The sequence below is a fragment of the Cherax quadricarinatus genome, unplaced genomic scaffold (assembly GCF_038502225.1).
Source record: "Cherax quadricarinatus isolate ZL_2023a unplaced genomic scaffold, ASM3850222v1 Contig497, whole genome shotgun sequence".
Lineage (NCBI taxonomy): Eukaryota > Metazoa > Arthropoda > Malacostraca > Decapoda > Parastacidae > Cherax > Cherax quadricarinatus.
In genome coordinates this window covers 50,001-70,914 of record NW_027195523.1, presented here as the reverse complement: position 1 = coordinate 70,914, position 20,914 = coordinate 50,001, and the positions used below count along the sequence as shown (strand labels likewise).

At 39.0% G+C, this 20,914-nt stretch overlaps 1 protein-coding gene across 1 annotated transcript in view; it reads right to left on the bottom strand.

Moving 5' to 3' along the window:
- LOC138851395 (echinoderm microtubule-associated protein-like 1) overlaps positions 1-20,914 on the bottom strand; it is a 125,478-nt gene that overhangs the window by 62,630 nt on the left and 41,934 nt on the right. The window contains exon 3 of the mRNA XM_070080471.1: positions 20,545-20,661. Coding sequence (XP_069936572.1) covers positions 20,545-20,661 — 117 coding nt within the window. The remainder of the gene's footprint in view (positions 1-20,544; positions 20,662-20,914) is intronic.

Below are 20,914 nucleotides of genomic sequence, written 5' to 3'. Positions count from 1 at the left end.
CTCTCCCCCTTTCTCTTTCTTTCTCTTTTTTCCTCTTTTTATTTTTTTTTACACAGGTTTTTACAAGGTTGGGTTAAGGAATGAATGATATAAATACAGAAATAATTACTGTTAAACATTCAACCCACGTGGGTCATTCAGCGCAAGACATGGTGGAAGCTCGATCCTCCATCTGCTATGTGCGAGACAGATGTTCTTCCTATTTGTACCCGGCTATGTATCTGAATGATGTAAAGAGAGTAGTAAGAGAGAAAAAGTTAGCAAATGAGAGGTTTTTACAAAGTAAAGTGATGCAAGGAGGGAGCAGTATATGGAGAGAAAAATAGGTTAAGACAGTGGTGAAGCAATGTAAAAAGAGAAAATGAGAGAGTGGGTGAGATGTTATCAACAAATTTTGTTGAAAATGTTGAAAATAAGAAAAAGTTTTGGAGTGAGATTAATAAGCTGAGGAAGCCTAGGGAACGAATGAATTTGATAGTTAAAAATAGTAGAGGAGAGTTATTAAACAGAGAGTTAGAGGTATCGGGAAGATGGAGGGAATACAGTGGACCCCCGCATAACGATCACCTCCGAATGCGACCAATTATGTAAGTGTATTTATGTAAGTGCGTTTGTACGTGTATGTTTGGGGGTCTGAAATGGACTAATCTACTTCACAATATTCCTATGGGAACAAATTCGGTCAGTACTGGCACATGAACATACTTCTGGAGTGAAAAAATATCGTTAACTGGGGGTCCACTGTATTTTGAGGAATTGTTAAATGCTGATGAAGATAGGGAAGCTGTGATTTCATGTATAGGGCAAAGATGAACAACATCTTGTAGGAGAAAGGAAGAACCAGTTGTGAGTGTGGGGAAAGTTCGTGAGGCAGTGGGCAGAATGAAAGGGGGTAAGACAGCTTGGATTGATGGAATAAAGACAGAAATATTAAAAGCAGGTGGGGATATAGTTTTGGAGTGGTTGGTGCTTTCATGTAATAAATGTATGGAAGAGGGTAAGGTACCTAGGGATTGGTAGAGAGCATGTATAGTTCCTTTGTATAAAGGCAAAGGGGACAAAAGAGAGTGCAAAAGTTATAGGGGATTAAGTCCGTTGAGTATACCTGGTAAAGTGTATGGTAGAGTTATTACTGAAAGAACTAAAAGTTAGACAAAGAGTAGGATAGCAGATGAACAAGGAGGCTTTAGGAAGGGTAGGGGGTGTGTAGACCAAGTGTTTACAGTGAAACATAGGTGAACAGTATTTAGATAAGGGTAAAGAGGTTTTTGTGGCATTTATGGAGTTGGAAAAGGCATATGATAGGGTGGATAGGGGGGCTATGTGGCAGATGTTGCAAATGTATGGAATAGGAGGTAGGTTATTGAAAAGTGAAAAGTTTTTACGAGGATAGTGAGGCTCAGGTTAGAGTATGTAGGAGAGAGGGAGATTATTTCCCAGTAAAAGTAGGCCTTAGACAAGGATATGTGATGTCACCATTGTTGTTCAGTATATTTATGGATGGGGTTGTAAGAGAAGTGAATGCGAGGGTCTTGGCAAGAGGTGTAGAGTTAAAAGATAAAGAGTCAAACACAAAGTGGGAGTTGTCACAGTTGCTCTTTGATGATGACAAGGTGCTTTTGGGAGATTCTGAAGAGAAGTTGCAGAGGTTGGTACATGAGTTTGGTAGGGTATGGAAAAGAAGAAAATTAGAAGTGAATATAGGAAAGAGTAAGGTTATGAGGATAACAAAAAATTAGGTAATGAAAGACTGGATATCAGATTGGAGGGAGAGAGTATGGAGGAGGTGAATGTATTCAGATATTTAGGAGTGGACATGTCAGCAGATGGGTCTGTGAACGATGAGGTGAATCATAGAACTGACAAGGGGAAAAAGGTGAGTGGCGCACTGAGGAGTCTGTGGAGACGAAGACCTTTGTCCATGGAAGCAAGGAGGGAAATGTATGAGAGTATAATTATACCAATGTTCTAATATGGGTGAGAAGCATGGGTGGTAAATGTTACACAAGGACAAGGCTGGAGGCAGTGGAGATGTCACGTCTGAGGGCAATGTGTGGTGTGAATATAATGAACAGAATTCGTAGTTTGGAAAATAGGAGGAGGTGCGGGATTACCAAAACTATTATCCAGAGGGCTGAGGAAGGGTTGTTGAGGTGGTTCAGACATGTAGAGAAGATGGAGAGTGTATAAATCTGTAGTGGAGGGAAAGGTTTTAGGGAGGGGGATAAATGAGGTTTTGTGTGCGAGGGGCTTGGACTTTCAGCAAACACCCGTGAGTGTGTTAGATAAAAGCGAACGGAGACTAATGGTTTTTAGGACTTGACATGCTGTTGGAGTGTGAGCAGGGTAATATTTATGAGGGGATTTAGGGAAACCAGCAGGCATAACCTGAGTCCTGGAGATGGGAAGAACAGTGCCGGCACTCTGAAGGAGGGGTGTGAAACCTTTAACCCCTTGACTGTCGCAACCCCCAATCCTGAGGTGTCTCCTGGTGTCGCAAAATTTAAAAAAAAAAAAAAAAAAAATACTTTTTCTTATGAAGTGATAATCTTTACCCGATTGTAACTGACACCAAAAAAACGAAATTTGATGGAAAACTGACGGAATTATGCTCTTGCAAAGTTAGCGACGTCAGCAATATTTACAAATCAGCGATTTCGCCCACTTTGAGCCCTATTTTCGCCTAATTCCATTGTTCCAGTCGACCAAACTCATAGCTATTTCTTTAGAACTCCGTTTTTTCTATCGATTGAGTACAAGAAACTGCCCATTTACCAATTTCAACTACCCAATAACATGGTCAGAAATTTGCAATTTGGCCAATTTCACGAAAATTAAAAAATATGACAATTTCAAAATAAGGTCCAGAATGAACAATGCAGACATTCATGGTTCTAAAATAACATTTTCTTTGTTCATCAGTCACGTCTCCAGGCCCCTCTGATATTACTCTTGCTTTCTATTTTGAATTTTTATTCAAACAAAAAATAGAAGATTTACTGTTATGCAGACTACTGCAATACTGTAATAATTGTATAAATAACATCAACCCATTCATGACTGCATATTAGAATGGCTAGTTGGACATTTATTGGACAATGACATCATTTGTTTACTTTTGAACATCGGCAAAAATCAAACATTTCCCCTACTTTGAGCTCCATTTCCAGGTTCTTTTTATAGTAAAATCAATCAAAATCACCTCTATTTCTATAATATGTTTTCCATTCTATCAAATGAGACCAAGAAGAGAATACAACCATAAATACTATACGAAAATAGACAACAAAGTCGGCATTTTAATTAAAAAAAAAACGGTCGGAGTTTTTTTTTCTCATTATGCACTGTCTGTTCCAGGATCTCTTTTATATGGTGCACACTGACCACACAGACCCATTCTCTCACATGTGGGCCTACCAGCTTTCTCCTGCTTGATTTGAAGCCGCTAGAATTTATGAGTACATATACGTCAAACACAGTACCTCGTAATACGTATATATACGACCGAAACAGTCAAAGGGTTAATAACCCAACAAAAAGCTGCTGTGTGGATAATCACCAGCTCCTGTACTAGACAGCACACCCCACCACTTTTCAAAAGCCTGAACTTGCTAAATATATGAGACATACACTCACATTATTGTGCCTACTACATACACAAAACATTAAACTCCAATATAAACCCTCCACTTAAACTTCTCCTTGATAGCTACAACAGAATGCACAGTCACAATACAAGGCATAAGGCAATCTTTGACATCTCTTATGTCAGTCTCACACCATGCAAATATGCAATGCACATAAAGATCCCGATGATCTGGAATTCACTATTTGAACCAGTAAAGGATCCCCTGACTACTTATAAATTTAGGACTTTGCTTAAAAATCATTTCATCTCTCAATACTAACCAAAGCAACTTCTAATCAGTTTGAAGCAACTCTCCCAAATATTATATGACCTCTAGTCTATTAAACATCTGCCAATCCATAAAATATTACTGTTTGAACCATTATCTGTTATACTATTTTTATTTGCAACTTCAAGATTATTATTCTTATAAACCTCCACCTTGACTACCTCACATTAGTATTAAGATTAAATAAAGATTTTAATACAAGTTAACACCTCTTATGTTGTCTAGATTTAAGTAGTTATTATGTACTAGGATTAGTCTGCCCAAAATGCCCCAGCATGATAGTGACTTTCTTTGTATTTAATAAATCAAAATTGTAATTACACGTTGTAACCTTTACAAAGAAATAAAATCTTTATCTTTTTATCTTTGTAATTGTAGTGTAAGCGCACCTCTGGCAAAACAGTGATGGAATGAATGATGGTGAAAGTTTTTCTTTTTCGGGCCATCGTGTCTTGGTTGGAAATGGCCAATGTGTAAAAAAAAAAAAAAAAAAAAAAAAAGTTATTTACAAGCTAAGAACTGTTAAATACATTAGCTCATTTGAAAGCCTTTTCATTGTTATGAAACATACAAATATGCAACAGGATGAAGTTGGAGCCATCTGTGGGCCAGCAATTTCATTTGATCAACTGACTATTTCGTCGTATCATTATGCTGTATGAACATGTTCCAGACTCGAGTCATCCTAGGAATAAATGATCTCGAATGAAATGATGTTCTGCAGAAGGGTACAGTCAGAGTGAAGTTGCTGCTTGCTGCCCATCTTGTTGTGTAGAAGTTCACTTCTCATTGTCCTTGGAGTGAAGCAAAGTGTGGTACTTTGACAATATTAGTCTTGTATATAACAGTAAGGTCACACACATCCCTCCGGTGTTGAAGGCTCTGCTGAAATGACAGATCTATCCAAGCTGGGTCCAGGGGAGAGATGAGTTATTTTCCTCTGTTCTCTGTTGAGAAGTTGCAGATGAGATGGAGAACAGGCAATCCAAGAAAGTGGAGAATAATCAAGGTGTGAGCATACTTGTGCCTTATACAGAATCTTGCAACCTCTACTGTCAAGCAGATGTGAGATACACTGAAGTGCTGTAAGCTTCCTGGTCGCTTTGTTTGCAAGATTTACAGCTCTGCCCCTCACTCTCTCTCCCTTCCTCTCTCTCTCCTCCTCCTCTCTCTTCCTCTATCTCCCCTCTCCCTCTCTCTTCTATTCCCCTGCCTCTCTCTCTCTCTCACCCCCCTCACTCTCTCTTCCTCTCTCTCTCTCTCTCTTCCTCTCTCTCTCTCTCTCTCTCTTCCTCTCTCTCTCTCTCTCTCTTTTCCTCTCTCTCTCTCTCTTTTCCTCTCTCTCTCTCTCTCTCTCTTTTCCTCTTTCTCTCTCTCTCTTTTTCTCTCTCTCTCTCTCTCTCTCTCTCTCTCTCTCTCTCTCTCTCTCTCTCAATGGAAATATTGAAAGTGCCTGCTTGTCTGTCTTAAATGGAATGATGGTGGAGGATGTGTTAGAAGTGAGCAGGAGAGAGGAGTGGGTGGAAGGCAGGCATACAGTACGTGTACTATACATGGGCAACAGAGACAAATTATATGTGTACTAGATGTGAGCAACAGAGACAGATTATATGTGTACTAGACAATAGAGACTGGGAACAAAAAGAATGTAAATCTTTCTTCTTTCAACATACCAGCCGTATCTCACTGAGGTAGTGTGGCCCAAAAGAAAAAATTAAAGTTTCTCCATTTAAATTTAGTAATATATACAGGAGAAGGGGTTACTAGCTCCTTGCTCCCGGCATTTTAGTCACCTCTTATGACACGCATGGCTTACGGAGGAAGAATTCTGTTCCACTTCCCATGGAGATAAGAGGAAATAAACAGGAACAAGAACTAGAAAGAAAATAGAAGAAAACTCAGAGGGGTGTGTATATACATGCTTGTACATGTATGTGTAGTGTGACCTAAGTGTAAGTAGAAGAAGCAAGATGTACCTGAAATCTTGAATGTTCATGAGACAGAAAAAAGGACACCAGCAATCCTACCATCACGTAAAACAATTACAGGCTTTCGTTTTACACTCACTTGGCAGGACAGTAGTACCTCCCTGGGTGGTTGCTGTCTACCAACCTACTACTTAAAAGGAATGTAAATCTTCTTCTTTCTTTCAACAAACCGGCCGTATCCCACCGAGGCAGGGTGGCCCAAAAAGAAAAACAAAAGTTTCTCTTTTTAAATTTGGCAATTTATACAGGAGAAGGGGTTACTAGCCACTTGCTCCCGGCATTTTAGTCGCCTCTTACAACACGCATGGCTTACGGAGGAACAATTCTGTTCCGCTTCCCCATGGAGATAAGAGGAAATAAACAAGAACAAGAACTAGAAAGAAAATAGCAGAAAACCCAGAGGGGTGTGTGTATATATATGCTTGTACATGTATGTACTCACGTAGTTGAGGTTGCAGGGGTCGAGTCCAAGCTCCTGGCCCTGCCTCTTCACTGGTCGCTACTAGGTCACTCTCCCTGAACCGTGAGCTTTATCATACCTCTGCTTAAAGCTATGTATGGATCCTGCCTCCACTACATCGCTTCCCAAACTATTCCACTTCCTGACTACTCTGTGGCTGAAGAAATACTTCCTAACATCCCTGTGATTCATCTGTGTCTTAACTTTCAACTGTGTCCCCTTGTTGCTGTGTCCCATCTCTGGAACATCCTGTCTTTGTCCACCTTGTCAATTCCTCTCAGTATTTTGTATGTCGTTATCATGTCCCCCCTATCTCTCCTGTCCTTCAGTGTCGTCAGGTTAATTTCCCTTAACCTCTCCTCATAGGACATACCTCTTAGCTCTGGAACTAGACTTGTTGCAAACCTTTGCACTTTCTCTAGTTTCTTTACATGCTTGGCTAGGTGTGGGTTCCAAACTGGTGCCGCATACTCCAATATGGGCCTAACGTACATGGTGTACAGGGTCCTGAACGATTCCTTATTAAGATGTCAGAATGCTGTTCTGAGGTTTGCTAGGCGCCCATATGCTGCAGCAGTTATTTGGTTGATGTGCGCTTCAGGAGATGTGCCTGGTATTATACTCACCCCAAGATCTTTTTCCTTGAGTGAGGTTTGTAATCTCTGGTCCCCTAGACTGTACTCCATCTGCGGTCTTCTTTGCCCTTCCCCAATCTTCATGACTTTGCACTTGGTGGGGTTGAACTCCAGGAGCGAATTGCTGGACCAGGTCTGCAGCCTGCCCAGATCCCTTTGTAGTTCTGCCTGGTCTTCGATCGAATGAATTCTTCTCATCAACTTCACGTCATCTGCAAACAGGGACACTTTGGAGTCTATTCCTTCCGTCATGTCATTCACAAATACCAGAAACAGCACTGGTCCTAGGACTGACCCCTGTGGGACCCCGCTGGTCACAGGTGCCCACTCTGACACCTCGCCATGTACCATGACTCACTGCTGTCTTCCTGACAAGTATTCCCTGATCCATTGTAGTGCCTTCCCTGTTATCCCTGCTTGGTCCTCCAGTTTTTGCACTAATCTCTTGTGTGGAACTGTGTCAAACGCCTTCTTGCAGTGTGACCTAAGTGTAAGTAGAAGTAGCAAGACATACCTGAAATCTTGCATATTTATGAGAAAGAAAAAAGGACACCAGCAATCCTACCATCATGTAAAACAATTACAGGCTTTCGTTTTACACTCACTTGGCAGGATGGTAGTACCTCCCTGGGCGGTTGCTGTCTACCAACCTACTACCTACAAGGAATGTAAATATTAAGTCTAAATTCTTTAATAAGCAGGCTGGCTAACTGGCTGGGTGGCTGGCTAACTAGCTGGGTGGCTGGCTAACTAGCTGGGTGGCTGGCTAACTGGCTGGCCTGCTGGATAACAGGCTGGCCTACTAGCCAATTGGCTGCCTGCCCATTCTTCCTAATTCCTAGTTGGACACAAGAGGCTTGTCCCTACCACCACAATGAAAATGCACAGGTCCTGGACAAAATCTGGACCATACAAGCTTGCAATTAAGCAGAGTTGGTCCATTTTATTATCATATGATCGGACCTGAAGAGTGTAGAAATCTGTAGTGAAAGGAAGGTGAGGTAGGGGTTGTCTTAGGAAAGGCTGGAGGGAGGGGGTAAAGGAGGTTTTGTGCATGAGGGGCTTGGACTTCCAACAAGTGAGTGTGAGCATGTTAGATAGGAGTGAATGGAGATGAATGGTTTTTGGGACCCGATGAGCTGTTGGAGTGTGAGCAGGGTAATATTTTGTGAAGGGATTCAGGGAAACTGGTTATCCAGACTTGAGTCCTGGAGGTGGGAAGTACAATGCCTGCATTTTAAAGGAGGGGTTTTGGATACTGGCTGTTTAGAGTGACATTTAAGCTTTCGTATCTGAGTACCTCTGCAAAGACGGTGATTACGTATGAATGATAGTGAAAGTGTTGAATGATGAAAGTTTTTTCTTTCTTTTAGGGTTTTTTCTTTCTTTTTGGATCACCCTACCTCAGTGGGAAAAGGATGACATGTAAAAAAAAAAAAAAAGACTGGACTGGACATCCATTCGATATGGTGGAATGGGTCCATTTCATGGCTATTTGAATCAGACATTCGATTAAACGTAAATGTTGAGCCTTTGTCTGGTCACATTTTTTGCCTGTTTTTCCATCATCTACTATATGGGGGGACAATTTTATCAGACTTTACTGTACAGTGGACCCCCGCATAACGATGGCATCACATAGCGATTATTTCGCATACCGCTTACTTTAATTGCAAAAATTTTGCCTCACATACCGCTTAAAAACCCGCTTACCGATTTTCGTCCGAGACGCGCTCACATGTTCCGCCGGTGGCATTGTTTACCAGCCAGCCTCCGCGGTAACATCCAAGCATACAATCAGAATATTTCGTATTATTACAGTGTTTTCGGTGCTTTTTCTGGAAAATAAGTGACCATGGGCCCCAAGAAAGCTTCTAGTGCCAACCCTACAGCAATAAGGGTGAGAATTACAATAGAGATGAAGAAAAAGATCATTGATAAGTATGAAAGTGGAGTGCATGTCTCCGAGCTGGCCAGGTTGTATAATAAACCCCAATCAACCATCGCTACTATTGGTGGTACAGCTGCTGCTGCTGCTGCACTGTCAGCTGCTGCTGCTGCTGCACTGTCAGCTGCTGCTGCTGCTGTAGCACCGTTGTTGGTGTGGCTTATTGAGAATACCAAGAAACAATTAACCCCAGAGGATTTGCCACCCAGGATAACCCAAAAAAGTCAGTGTCATCGAAGACTGTCTAACTTATTTCCATTGGGGTCCTTAATCTTGTCTCCCAGGATGCAACCCACACAAGTCGACTAACACCCAGGTGAACAGGGAAAAATGCCTGGAACTAGTGCTCATATTGGTGAATTTAAAGCCAGCAAAGGTTGGTTTGAGAGATTTAAGAATCGTAGTGGCATACACAGTGTGATAAGGCCTGTTCTGGAAGAAAATGCCAAACAGGACCTACAGTACTCAGGAGGAAAAGGCACTCCCAGGACACTGTCTCATCAGTCATTGCTGCATCTTCAATAAAGGTAAGTGTCATTTATTCTTCATTTAGAAGACTAGTACATGCACAATATATACTGTGCATGTACTACTCTACTATTGTGCATGTATCCTTCTCTTTGTGTGTGGGAAAATGTATATTTCATGTGGTAAAATTTTTTTTTTCATACTTTTGGGTGTCTTGCACAGATTAATTTGATTTCCATTATTTCTTATGGGGAAAATTCATTCACATAGCGATTATTTCGCATAACAATTACCCCTCTTGCACGGATTAAAATCGTTAACCGGGGGTCCACTGTATTTTAAATCATGGTGTTTCAGAAACGTAACCTAAGCTCTAACTGATGGTATCTACTGTATGTAAAAATACATCATTAACTTGCAAACAGTTGACACTTATTTGATATTTACAAAACTATACACGATTATAAAATTTCCACATAAATGAAATTGATGCAATTTTTTTTTTTTTTTTCAACAAGTCGGCCATCTCCCACTGAGGCAGGGTGACCCAAAAAAAGAAAGAAAATCCCCAAAAAGAAAATGCTTTCATCATCATTCAACACTTTCACCTCACTCACACATTATCACTGTTTTTGCAGAGGTGCTCAGAATAAAACAGTTTAGAAGCATATACGTATAAAGATACACAACATATCACTCCAAACTGCCAATATCCCAAACTCCTCCTTTAACCCTTTGAGGGTTTTCGTCGTACTAGTACATTTTACGCGTAGGGGTTTTTGACGTACTAGTACTCATAAATTCTAGCGGCCTCAAATCTAGTGGGAGAAAGCTGGTAGGCCTTCATATGAAAGAATGGGTCTATGTGGTCAGTGTGCAAAGTCTAAAAAAAATCCTGCAGCACACAGTGCATAATGGGAAAAAAAAAACTTTGACCATTTTTTTTGAATAAATCAGCGACTTTGCAGTGTATTTTCGTATGGTATTTATTGTTGTATTCTAGTTTTCTTGGTCTCATTTTATAGAATGGAAGACATATTACAGAAATTGAGATGATTTTGACTGGTTTTACAAAGAAAGGTGCCTTGAAATTGAGCTCAAAGTAGCAGAAATGTTCGATTTTTACCAAACTTCAAAAGTAAACAAATCGTGCCAAGCGTGCAATACACGTCAACTGGTGAGTCTAATATTCTTTCACAAGTGCACCAATAATATTTATACCATTTTTTACACTAATGCAGTAGTCTGCATAACAGTAAATCTTATATATTTTGTGAAAATAAAAATTCAAAGTGGAAAGCAAAAGAATATAAGAGGGGACTTGAGACATGACTAATGACTAGAGGAAATGTCATTTTAGTGCCAGGAATGTCTTTCTTGTTTATTCTGGACCCTATTCCGAAATTGGCATCTTTTGAAATTTGTGTGAAATTGGCAAAATTGCTAAATTCTGACCACTGTACTGGATAGTTGAATTTATAAATGGGTGGTTTCTTGCATCCATTCGATAGAAAAAATGAAGTTCTAGCGAAATATTCATGTTTTTTGTCGACTAGTACAGTGAAATTGGCCGAAAATGGGGCTCAAAGTGGGCAAAATCGCCGATGCGTAAACATCGCCGAGACCGCTAACTTTGCGAGAGCATAATTCCGTAAGTTTTCTATCAAATTTCAAACTTTTGGTGTCTTTATGATCGGGAAAAGATTCTCTATCTTTTCATAGGAGAAAATAATTTTTTTTTTTTAAATTTGGCCGACCCTGAGAACGAGTTTCGGAGAGGGCCTGTCGACCCTCAAAGGGTTAAAGTGCAGGCATTGTACTTCCCATTTCCAGGACTCAAGTCCGACTATATGAAAATAACTGGTTTCCCTGAATCCCTTCACTAAATACTACCCTGCTCACACTCCAACAGATCGTCAGGTCCCAAGTACCATTTGTCTCCATTCACTCCTATCTAACACGCTCATGCACGCTTGCTGGAAGTCCAAGCCCCTTGCCCACAAAACCTCCTTTACCCCCTCTCTCCAACCCATTCGAGGACGACCCCTACCTCGCCTTCCTTCCCCTATAGATTTATATGCTTTCCATGTCATTCTACTTTGATCCATTCTCTCTAAATGACCAAACCACCTCAACAACCCCTCTTCTGCCCTCTGACTAATACTTTTATTAACTCCACACCTTTTCCTAATTTCCACACTCCGAATTTTCTGCATAATATTTACATCACACATTGCCCTTAGACAGGACATCTCCACTGTCTCCAACCATCTCCTCGCTGCTGCATTTACCACCCAAGCTTCACACCCATATAAGAGTGTTGGTACTACTATACTTTCATACATTCCCTTCTTTGCCTCCATAGATAATGCTTTTTGACTCCACATATACCTCAATGCACCACTCACCCTTTTTCCCTCATCAATTCTATGATTAACCTCATCCTTCATAAATCCATCCGCCGACACGTCAACTCCCAAGTATCTGAAAACATTCACTTCTTCCATACTCCTCCTCCCCAATTTGATATCCAATTTTTTTTTATCTAAATCATTTGATACTCTCATCACCTTACTCTTTTCTATGTTCACTTTCAACTTTCTACCTTTACACACATTCCCAAACTCACCCACTAACCTTTGCAATTTTTCTTTAGAATCTCCCATAAGCACAGTATCATCAGCAAAAAGTAACTGTGTTAATTCCCATTTTGAATTTGATTCCCAATAATTTAATCCCACCCCTCTCCCGAACACCCTAGCATTTACTTCTTTTACAACCCCATCTATAAATATATTAAACAACCATGGTGACATTACACATCCCTGTCTAAGACCTACTTTTACCGGGAAGTAGTCTCCCTCTCTTCTACACACCTTAACCTGAGCCTCACTATCCTCATAAAAACTCTTTACAGCATTTAGTAACTTACCACCCATATACTTGCAACATCTGCCACATTGCTCCTCTATCCGCTCTATCATATGCCTTTTCTAAATCCATAAATGCAATAAAAACTTCCCTACCTTTATCTAAATACTGTTCACATATATGCTTCAATGTAAACACTTGATCTACACATCCCCTACCCACTCTGAAACCTCCTTGCTCATCCGCAATCCTACATTCTGTCTTACCTCTAATTCTTTCAATTATAACCCTACCGTACACTTTTCCTGGTATACTCAATAAACTTATTCCTCTATAATTTTTACAATCTCTTTTGTCCCCTTTCCCTTTATATAAAGGGACTATACATGCTCTCCGCCAATCCCTAGGTACCTTCCCCTCTTTCATACATTTATTAAACAAAAGTACCAACCACTCCAACACTATATCCCCCCCTGCTTTTAACATTTCTGTCATGATCCCATCAGTTCCAGCTGCTTTACCCCCTTTCATTCTATGTAATGCCTCGCGTACCTCCCCCACACTTACATTCTGCTCTTCTTCACTCCTAAAAGATGGTATACCTCCCTGACCAGTACATGAAATTACCGCCTCCCTTTCTTCCTCAACATTTAAAAGTTCCTCAAAATATTCTCGCCATCTACCTAATACCTCCATCTCCCTATCTAATAACTCCCCTACTCTGTTTTTAACTGACAAATCCATACTTTCCCTAGGCTTTCTTAACTTGTTTAACTCACTCCAAAATTTTTTCTTATTTTCATTAAAATTTCTTGACAGTGCCTCTCCCACTCTATCATCTGCTCTCCTTTTGCACTCTCTCACCACTCTCTTCACCTTTCTTTTACTCTCCATATACTCTGCTTTTCTTACACACTTCTGCTTTGTAAAAACCTTTCATACGCTAACTTTTTCTCTTTTATCACACCCTTTACTTCATCATTCCACCAATCACTCCTCTTTCCACCTGCCCCCAGCCTCCTATAACCACAAACTTCTGCCCCACATTCTAATACTGCATTTTTAAAACTATTCTATATATACAGTATATATACATATACAGTATATATATATATACAGTATATATATATATACAGTATATATATATATACAGTATATATATATATACAGTATATATATATATATACAGTATATATATATATATATATATATATATATATATATATTATATATATATATATATATATATATATATATATATATATATATATATATATATACAGTATATCTACAGTATATATACAGTAGGGTCCCACTTATATGGCGGGTTAGGTTTCAGGCTGTCGCCGGAAAGCAGACGTCGCCGGAAGGCAGAACGGCATTTTTTTTCCATTTATAAATGCATATAAATGCCAGACAACAAGTTTACACTAAATTATATTAAGTTAGTAATAGAACCTGGCATTAAAAACACACAAAGTAAAATACATTCACAGTAAATTCATTACTTATCTTAAAGTATTTGTAATCTTAATGTAGGGAGAGAGGTGAGTAGTACGTACTTATTTGTAGGAAGTCAGGTAAGGTAGCCCAGGTGTAGGTAGCCCTGGCTCCCCGTCTCATACTTAATATACGATATTTAAAACATCCCAGAGAGGTAAAATACACATACAGTACACTCATTATTTACCTTAAAATATGTGTAGTCTTAATATAGGCAGAGAGGTGAGTAGTATTTATTTGTAGGAAGTCAGTGTAGGTACCCGGTAGGTGTAGCCCACCTGGGCTACACCTACCGGCTACCTACACTGTGGCCCAGAGCCATATTAACATCGACATGCCTTGTTCACTGAATTTAATAATTTCTAACAATTACCTTTAGATGCCATCATAAACGAAGGTAGAAGTAATGAATAATTCATGCCAAAAATTGCAAACAAAAGCGGAGTGAGGGAGTGGCTGGGCCAAACGCAGATTCATACACGTTTTCTCTGATGGCTGAACAGAGAAAACGTAATGTTGTCCCTCCACCCGGCTACCACACAGCTCCACAAGTATTATTATCAGAGCACACATAAAATATGCAATAAATGCCAGACAACAAGTTTACACTAACTTATATTAAGTTAGCAATAGAAATAGGCATTAAAAACACAATAAAAGGTAAGATACACACAGAGTACACTTATTACTTACCTTAAAATATTAATATTAATGTGTGAGAGGTGAGTGGCAGGGTTTTTATTGAATAAAACCAGAATGGCACACCATCATCCTCTAACTTGGCACTTAAAGCAAGAGGCTTATAACTTCTCTTTTTATCACAGCTAACCTTAGACGCCAACTAGTTAACGAAAGAGTAAACGAGAGAGAGAACGAGATACAGAGTTGAGACAATGTAAGAACACAAACTGGACAGGTAGTGGACGATCACTTGGTCAGGCAAAATAAATGCGTATTAATATGTGTCTACTTTTAGTTCATTCACGTCCATTTGTAAGAGATTGTAAAACATTTACCTCAATATTTTTTTATAATAATAATAATTACCTCACAATACAAATACTTTTACACTGTGTACAAGTTGTACAAGTTAGTTCAGAATAAACAAACAGCAACACACCATTTTTAGAGTGAATGAAGATAATAATAATAATAATAATAATAATAATAATAATAATAATGATAATAATAATAATAATATTATTAATATTAATAATATAATAATAATATTATTATTATTTATTATAAAAAGCACTAAACCCACAAGGGTCGTGAATTGCTATATATAGAGTAAAGGCATACGAAAAGAATATTTTTCTACAGGTATCCCCCAGTTTGACTAGAGAAAACATAATTCTTCCGACACTACCTACACAACCGCTTTGTAAACAAATCTCATATTTACGTCAATTTTTATTCTGTGTATGTATGAATCATGTTTATATTCTACATAATGGGTTTCATATATAATTTTGAGGAAAATATCATAGATGGATTAATGGAAATGCCTATATTGATGTAAAATAAGACATTTAGTGTGCCCAAGAGTGATTATTATTACGTAGTATTGGCGTCATGAGTAGAGAGAGACGTAGCGATTTTAATGTGTATCTGCACACCAGCACAGTGTGTAAGTATATTTAGGTACAGGTACGCTTAAGTATAATTATCAGAGTACATATAAAATATGCAGTAACTTTAAAACACTTGAAATTTTGGAAAGTTTTCTCACATAATAGATGAGGTCACGGAAAATGTAAACAAACCAGGTGGGAGGGCGCCGTATTTGAAAGACCGCTTGCTGTATAGCAAATTTTGGTCATAATTTGACATCGCCGTATTAGCAGAACGCCGTCAGGCAAAACGCCGTAAAGCGGGGCTTTACTGTATAGATTTTCGCAATTTAAGACAAAAAAAAAAAAATTGGCTGGACAAACGCTAGAAATATCACCCAAGATGGAAAAAAAATCCATAATTCGGTAGTTTGTCCATAGCGAGAGTCCAGTTGTCTTCTGAAGTATTTGACCAAGCCCAATGCATCTGATGTTCGTCTGGTACTGGCCAGAGTGGCCACGTCCAGGACCTGCCATTTAATTGTTTGTGCTCATTCCCGTAAACATTCATCTTTCAGTCTCTAATTTTTCCCTGGATTTAGGGCAATTTGTGATTTTATTAACATATTCAGTGGGAAATCTGAATGTGCGTGGATGTTGTGCAAATGATAAGAAAGAGATGATTGTGGATGTTATGAATGAGAAGAAACTGGATGTCCTGGCTTTAAGTGAAACAAAGCTGAAGGGGGTGGGAGAGTTTCAATGGAGAGGAATAAATGGGATTAGGTCAGGGGTTTCAAATAGAGTAAGAGCTAAAGAAGGAGTAGCAATAATGTTGAAGGATAAGCTATGGCAGGAAAAGAGGGACTACAAATGTATAAATTCAAGGATTATGTGGAGTAAAACAAAGATTGGATGTGAAAAGTGGGTTACAGTAAGCGTGTATGCACCTGGAGAAGAGAGAAGTGTAGAGGAGAGAGAGAGAGATTCTGGGAAATGTTGAGTGAATGCGTGGGGAGTTTTGAATCAAGTGTGAGAGTAATGGTGGTTGGGAATTTCAATGCTAAAGTGGGTAAAAATGTTATGGAGGGAGTAGTAGGTAAATTTGGGGTGCCAGGGGTAAATGTAAATGGGGAGCCTTTAATTGAGCTATGTGTAGAAAGAAATTTGGTAATAAGTAATACATATTTTATGAAAAAGAGGATAAATAAATATACAAGGTATGATGTAGCACGTAATGAAAGTAGTTTGTTAGATTATGTATTGGTGGATAAAAGGTTGATGGGTAGGCTTCAGGATGTACATGTTTATAGAGGGGCAACTGATATATCGGATCATTATTTAGTTGTAGCTACAGTTAGAGTAAGAGGTAGATGGGAAAAGAGGAAGGTGGCAACAACAAGTAAGAGGGAGGTGAAAGTGCATAAACTAAGGGAGGAGGAAGTTCGGGCAAGATATAAGCGACTATTGGCAGAAAGGTGGGCTAGTGCAAAGATGAGTAGTGAGGGGGTTGAAGAGGGTTGGAATAGTTTTAAAAATGCAGTATTAGAATGTGGGGCAGAAGTTTGTGGTTATAGGAGGGTGGGGGCAGGAGGAAAGAGGAGTGATTGGTGGAATGAAGAAATAAAGGGTGTGATAAAAGAGAAAAAGGTAGCTTACGAGAGGTTTTTACAAAGTAAAGTGTTATAAGAAGAGCAGAGTATATGGAGAGTAAAAGAAAGGTGAAGAGAGTGGTGAGAGAGTGCAAAAGGAGAGCAGATGAAAGAGTGGGAGAGGCACTGTCAAGAAATTTTAATGAAAATAAGAAAAAATTTTGGAGTGAGTTAAACAAGTTAAGAAAGCCTAGGGAAAGTATGGATTTGTCAGTTAAAAACAGAGTAGGGGAGTTAGTAGATGGGGAGAGGGAGGTATTAGGTAGATGGCGAGAATATTTTGAGGAACTTTTAAATGTTGAGGAAGAAAGGGAGGCGGTAATTTCATGCACTGGCCAGGGAGGTATACCATCTTTTAGGAGTGAAGAAGAGCAGAATGTAAGTGTGGTGGAGGTATGCGAGGCATTACGTAGAATGAAAGGGGGTAAAGCAGCTGGAACTGATGGGATCATGACAGAAATGTTAAAAGCAGGGGGTATATAGTGTTGGAGTGGTTGGTACTTTTGTTTAATAAATGTATGAAAGAGGGGAAGGTACCTAGGGATTGGCATAGAGCATATATAGTCCCTTTATATAAAGGGAAAGGGGACAAAAGAGATTGTAAAAATTATAGAGGAATAAGTTTAATGAGTATACCAGGAAAAGTATACAGTAGGGTTATAATTGAAAGAATTAGAGGTAAGACAGAATGTAGAATCGCAGATGAGCAAGGAGGCTTCAGAGTGGGTAGGGGATGTGTAGATCAAGTGTTTACATTGAAGCATATATGTGAACAGTATTTAGATAAAGGTAGGGAAGTTTTTATTGCATTTATGGATTTAGAAAAGGCATATGATAGAGTGGATAGAGGAGCAATGTGGCAGATGTTGCAAGTATATGGAATAGGTGGTAAGTTACTAAATGCTGTAAAGAGCTTTTATGAGGATAGTGAGGCTCAGGTTAGGGTACGTAGAAGAGAGGGAGAATACTTCCCGGTAAAAGTAGGTCTTAGACAGGGATGTGTAATGTCACCATGGATGTTTAATATATTTATAGATGGGGTTGTAAAGGAAGTAAATGCTAGGGTGTTCGGGAGAGGGGTGGGATTAAATTATGGGGAATCAAATTCAAAATGGGAATTGACACAGTTACTTTTTGCTGATGATACTGTGCTTATGGGAGATTCTAAAGAAAAATTGCAAAGGTTAGTGGATGAGTTTGAGAATGTGTGTAAAGGTAGAAAGTTGAAAGTGAACATAGAAAAGAGTAAGGTGATGAGGGTATCAAATGATTTAGATAAAGAAAAATTGGATATCAAATTGGGGAGGAGGAGTATGGAAGAAGTGAATGTTTTCAGACACTTGAGAGTTGAAGTGTTGGCTGATGGATTTATGAAGGATGAGGTTAATCATAGAATTGATGAGGGAAAAAAGGTGAGTGGTGCATTGAGGTATATGTGGAGTCAAAAAACGTTATCTATGGAGGCAAAGAAGGGAATGTATGAAAGTATAGTAGTACAAACACTTTTATATGGATGTGAAGCTTGGGTGGTAAATGCAGCAGCGAGGAGACGGTTGGAGGCAGTGGAGATGTCCTGTCTAAGGGCAATGTGTGGTGTAAATATTATGCAGAAAATTTGGAGTGTGGAAATTAGGAGAAGGTGTGGAGTTAATAAAAGCATTAGTCAGAGGGCAGAAGAGGGGTTGTTGAGGTGGTTTGGTCATTTAGAGAGAATGGATCAAAGTAGAATGACATGGAAAGCATATAAATCTATAGGGGAAGGAAAGAGGGGTAGGGGTCGTCCTCGAAAGGGTTGGAAAGAGGGGGTAAAGGAGGTTTTGTGGGCGAGGGGCTTGGACTTCCAGCAAGCGTGCATGAGCGTGTTAGATAAGAGTGAATGGAGACGAATGATACTTGGGACCTGACGATCTGTTGGAGTGTGAGCAGGGTAATATTTAGTGAAGGGATTCAGGGAAACCGGTTATTTTCATATAGTCGGACTTGAGTCCTGGAAATGGGAAGTACAATGCCTGCACTTTAAAGGAGGGGTTTGGGATATTGGCAGTTTGGAGGGATATGTTGTGTATCTTTATACGTATATGCTTCTAAACTGTTGTATTCTGAGCACCTCTGCAAAAGCAGTGATAATGTGTGAGTGTGGTGAAAGTGTTGAATGATGATGAAAGTATTTTCTTTTTGGGGATTTTCTTTCTTTTTTTGGGTCACCCTGCCTCGGTGGGAGACGACCGACTTTTTTAAAAAAAAAAAAAAAAAAAAAAAAAAAAAAAAATCAATAAAGTGCAATTAAAAATGGCTTCTAAAACAAGTGGTGGTGCTAAGCAAAAATTTGAACTAATAATAGGTATGTGAGGAATATGGTGTTAAGAAACACTGTCTTATATCTGTAGCAGTAAGTACAAACTTGCAGACTGTGTTCTTAAGTTTAGTGTAGATGCTAGTAGAGCTTGAAGAACATAAGAAAGAAGGAACACTGCAGCAGGCCTATTGGCCCATGCAAGGTAGGTCCAAGTCTCCTACTCTCCTAAGCCAATACCCCAACCTAGTCAGGTCAGGTCACATTCACTTAAGGAAGGAGCACAGCATCTGACCTAGTAGCACAAGCTAGTCAGGTCCAACTCACACCCACTCATGTATTTATCTAACCTATTTTTAAAACTACACAACGTTTTAGCTTCTATGAAGGTACTCCGGAGTTTGTTCCACTCATCCGCAACTCCATTACCAAACCATTTCTTTCCTATATCCTTCCTGAATCTGAATTTTTCCAACTTAAAACCATTGCTGCGAGTCCTGTCTTGTCTAGATATTTTTAGCACGCTATTTACATCCCCTTTATTTATTCCTGTTTTCATTTATACACCTCAATCATATCCCCCCCCCCCCTAATTCTATGCCTTTCTAGAGAGTGCAGATTCAGGGCCCTCAGTCTATCCTCATAGGGAAGATTGCAACTCCACTAACAAAGAATAAAATTTATTTTGAGTCACCACTATTGATCTCAGCAATTTACACCTCATCTCTCTACCATGAAAAGGTAAGTAAAATTACTGTATATTACATACAATACTACTATAACATTACTATACAGTACCATACAGTAGTACTACAGGTTACAAAACCCGTATTCCCAGTGTTTGGTTATGTTTTGCTTCAGCAGACCAGGTCTACTAGTTCAGAAGACAACCAAACAATCATGAAAATTAATTTCATAATTTGAAAGTTTCAGACAGTCTGCAATATAATACACCCCTTCCCCTATAAGTCTGTAAATTAGAGGATTCAGTATATTCTGTCCTCCCCGGCAAGCTTCAGCACTTGCCCATAAATACACATGACAGATCAGCTATCTCCCGCTGAGGGACGATGACCCGAAAAAGAAGAAACAAAAATTTTCTTTTTACATTTAGTAATTCATACAGGAGAAAGAGTTAAATATAGTTTTGTACCTTCAAAAAATATAATAATAATAATCTTCATAAATAAAAGATAAATACTGTTTATAACACTTCACATGACTCCCAAAAAGACTTGTAAAAGAAGAGTAATTACCTGGCATCTGCCAATTCTTGTGTACTTGCGGCAATCTTCGGAGACTTGATAGACATAGATGTTGTTATCTCGAGAACCTGCCGCAAGGTATTGTCCATTTGGCGAGAACTTCAAAACCTATGGAAAAGTTTTACATAAAAGTAAGTAAAAATATTAACAAGTATCTTCATTAACTATCATCTATAAATAAAAATTATATAAAATACAGCCTCTCTTCACTTAGAGACATGCTCCTTTACCTACAACTTGGACCTATGATGGGCTCTCTGACCAGTATGCATCCCTAAATAATGTATATCAGAGCTGATTTTCTCTATTCTGTTTATTACAATATACAGTACACTACTGCATAAACATTTAAAAATATACT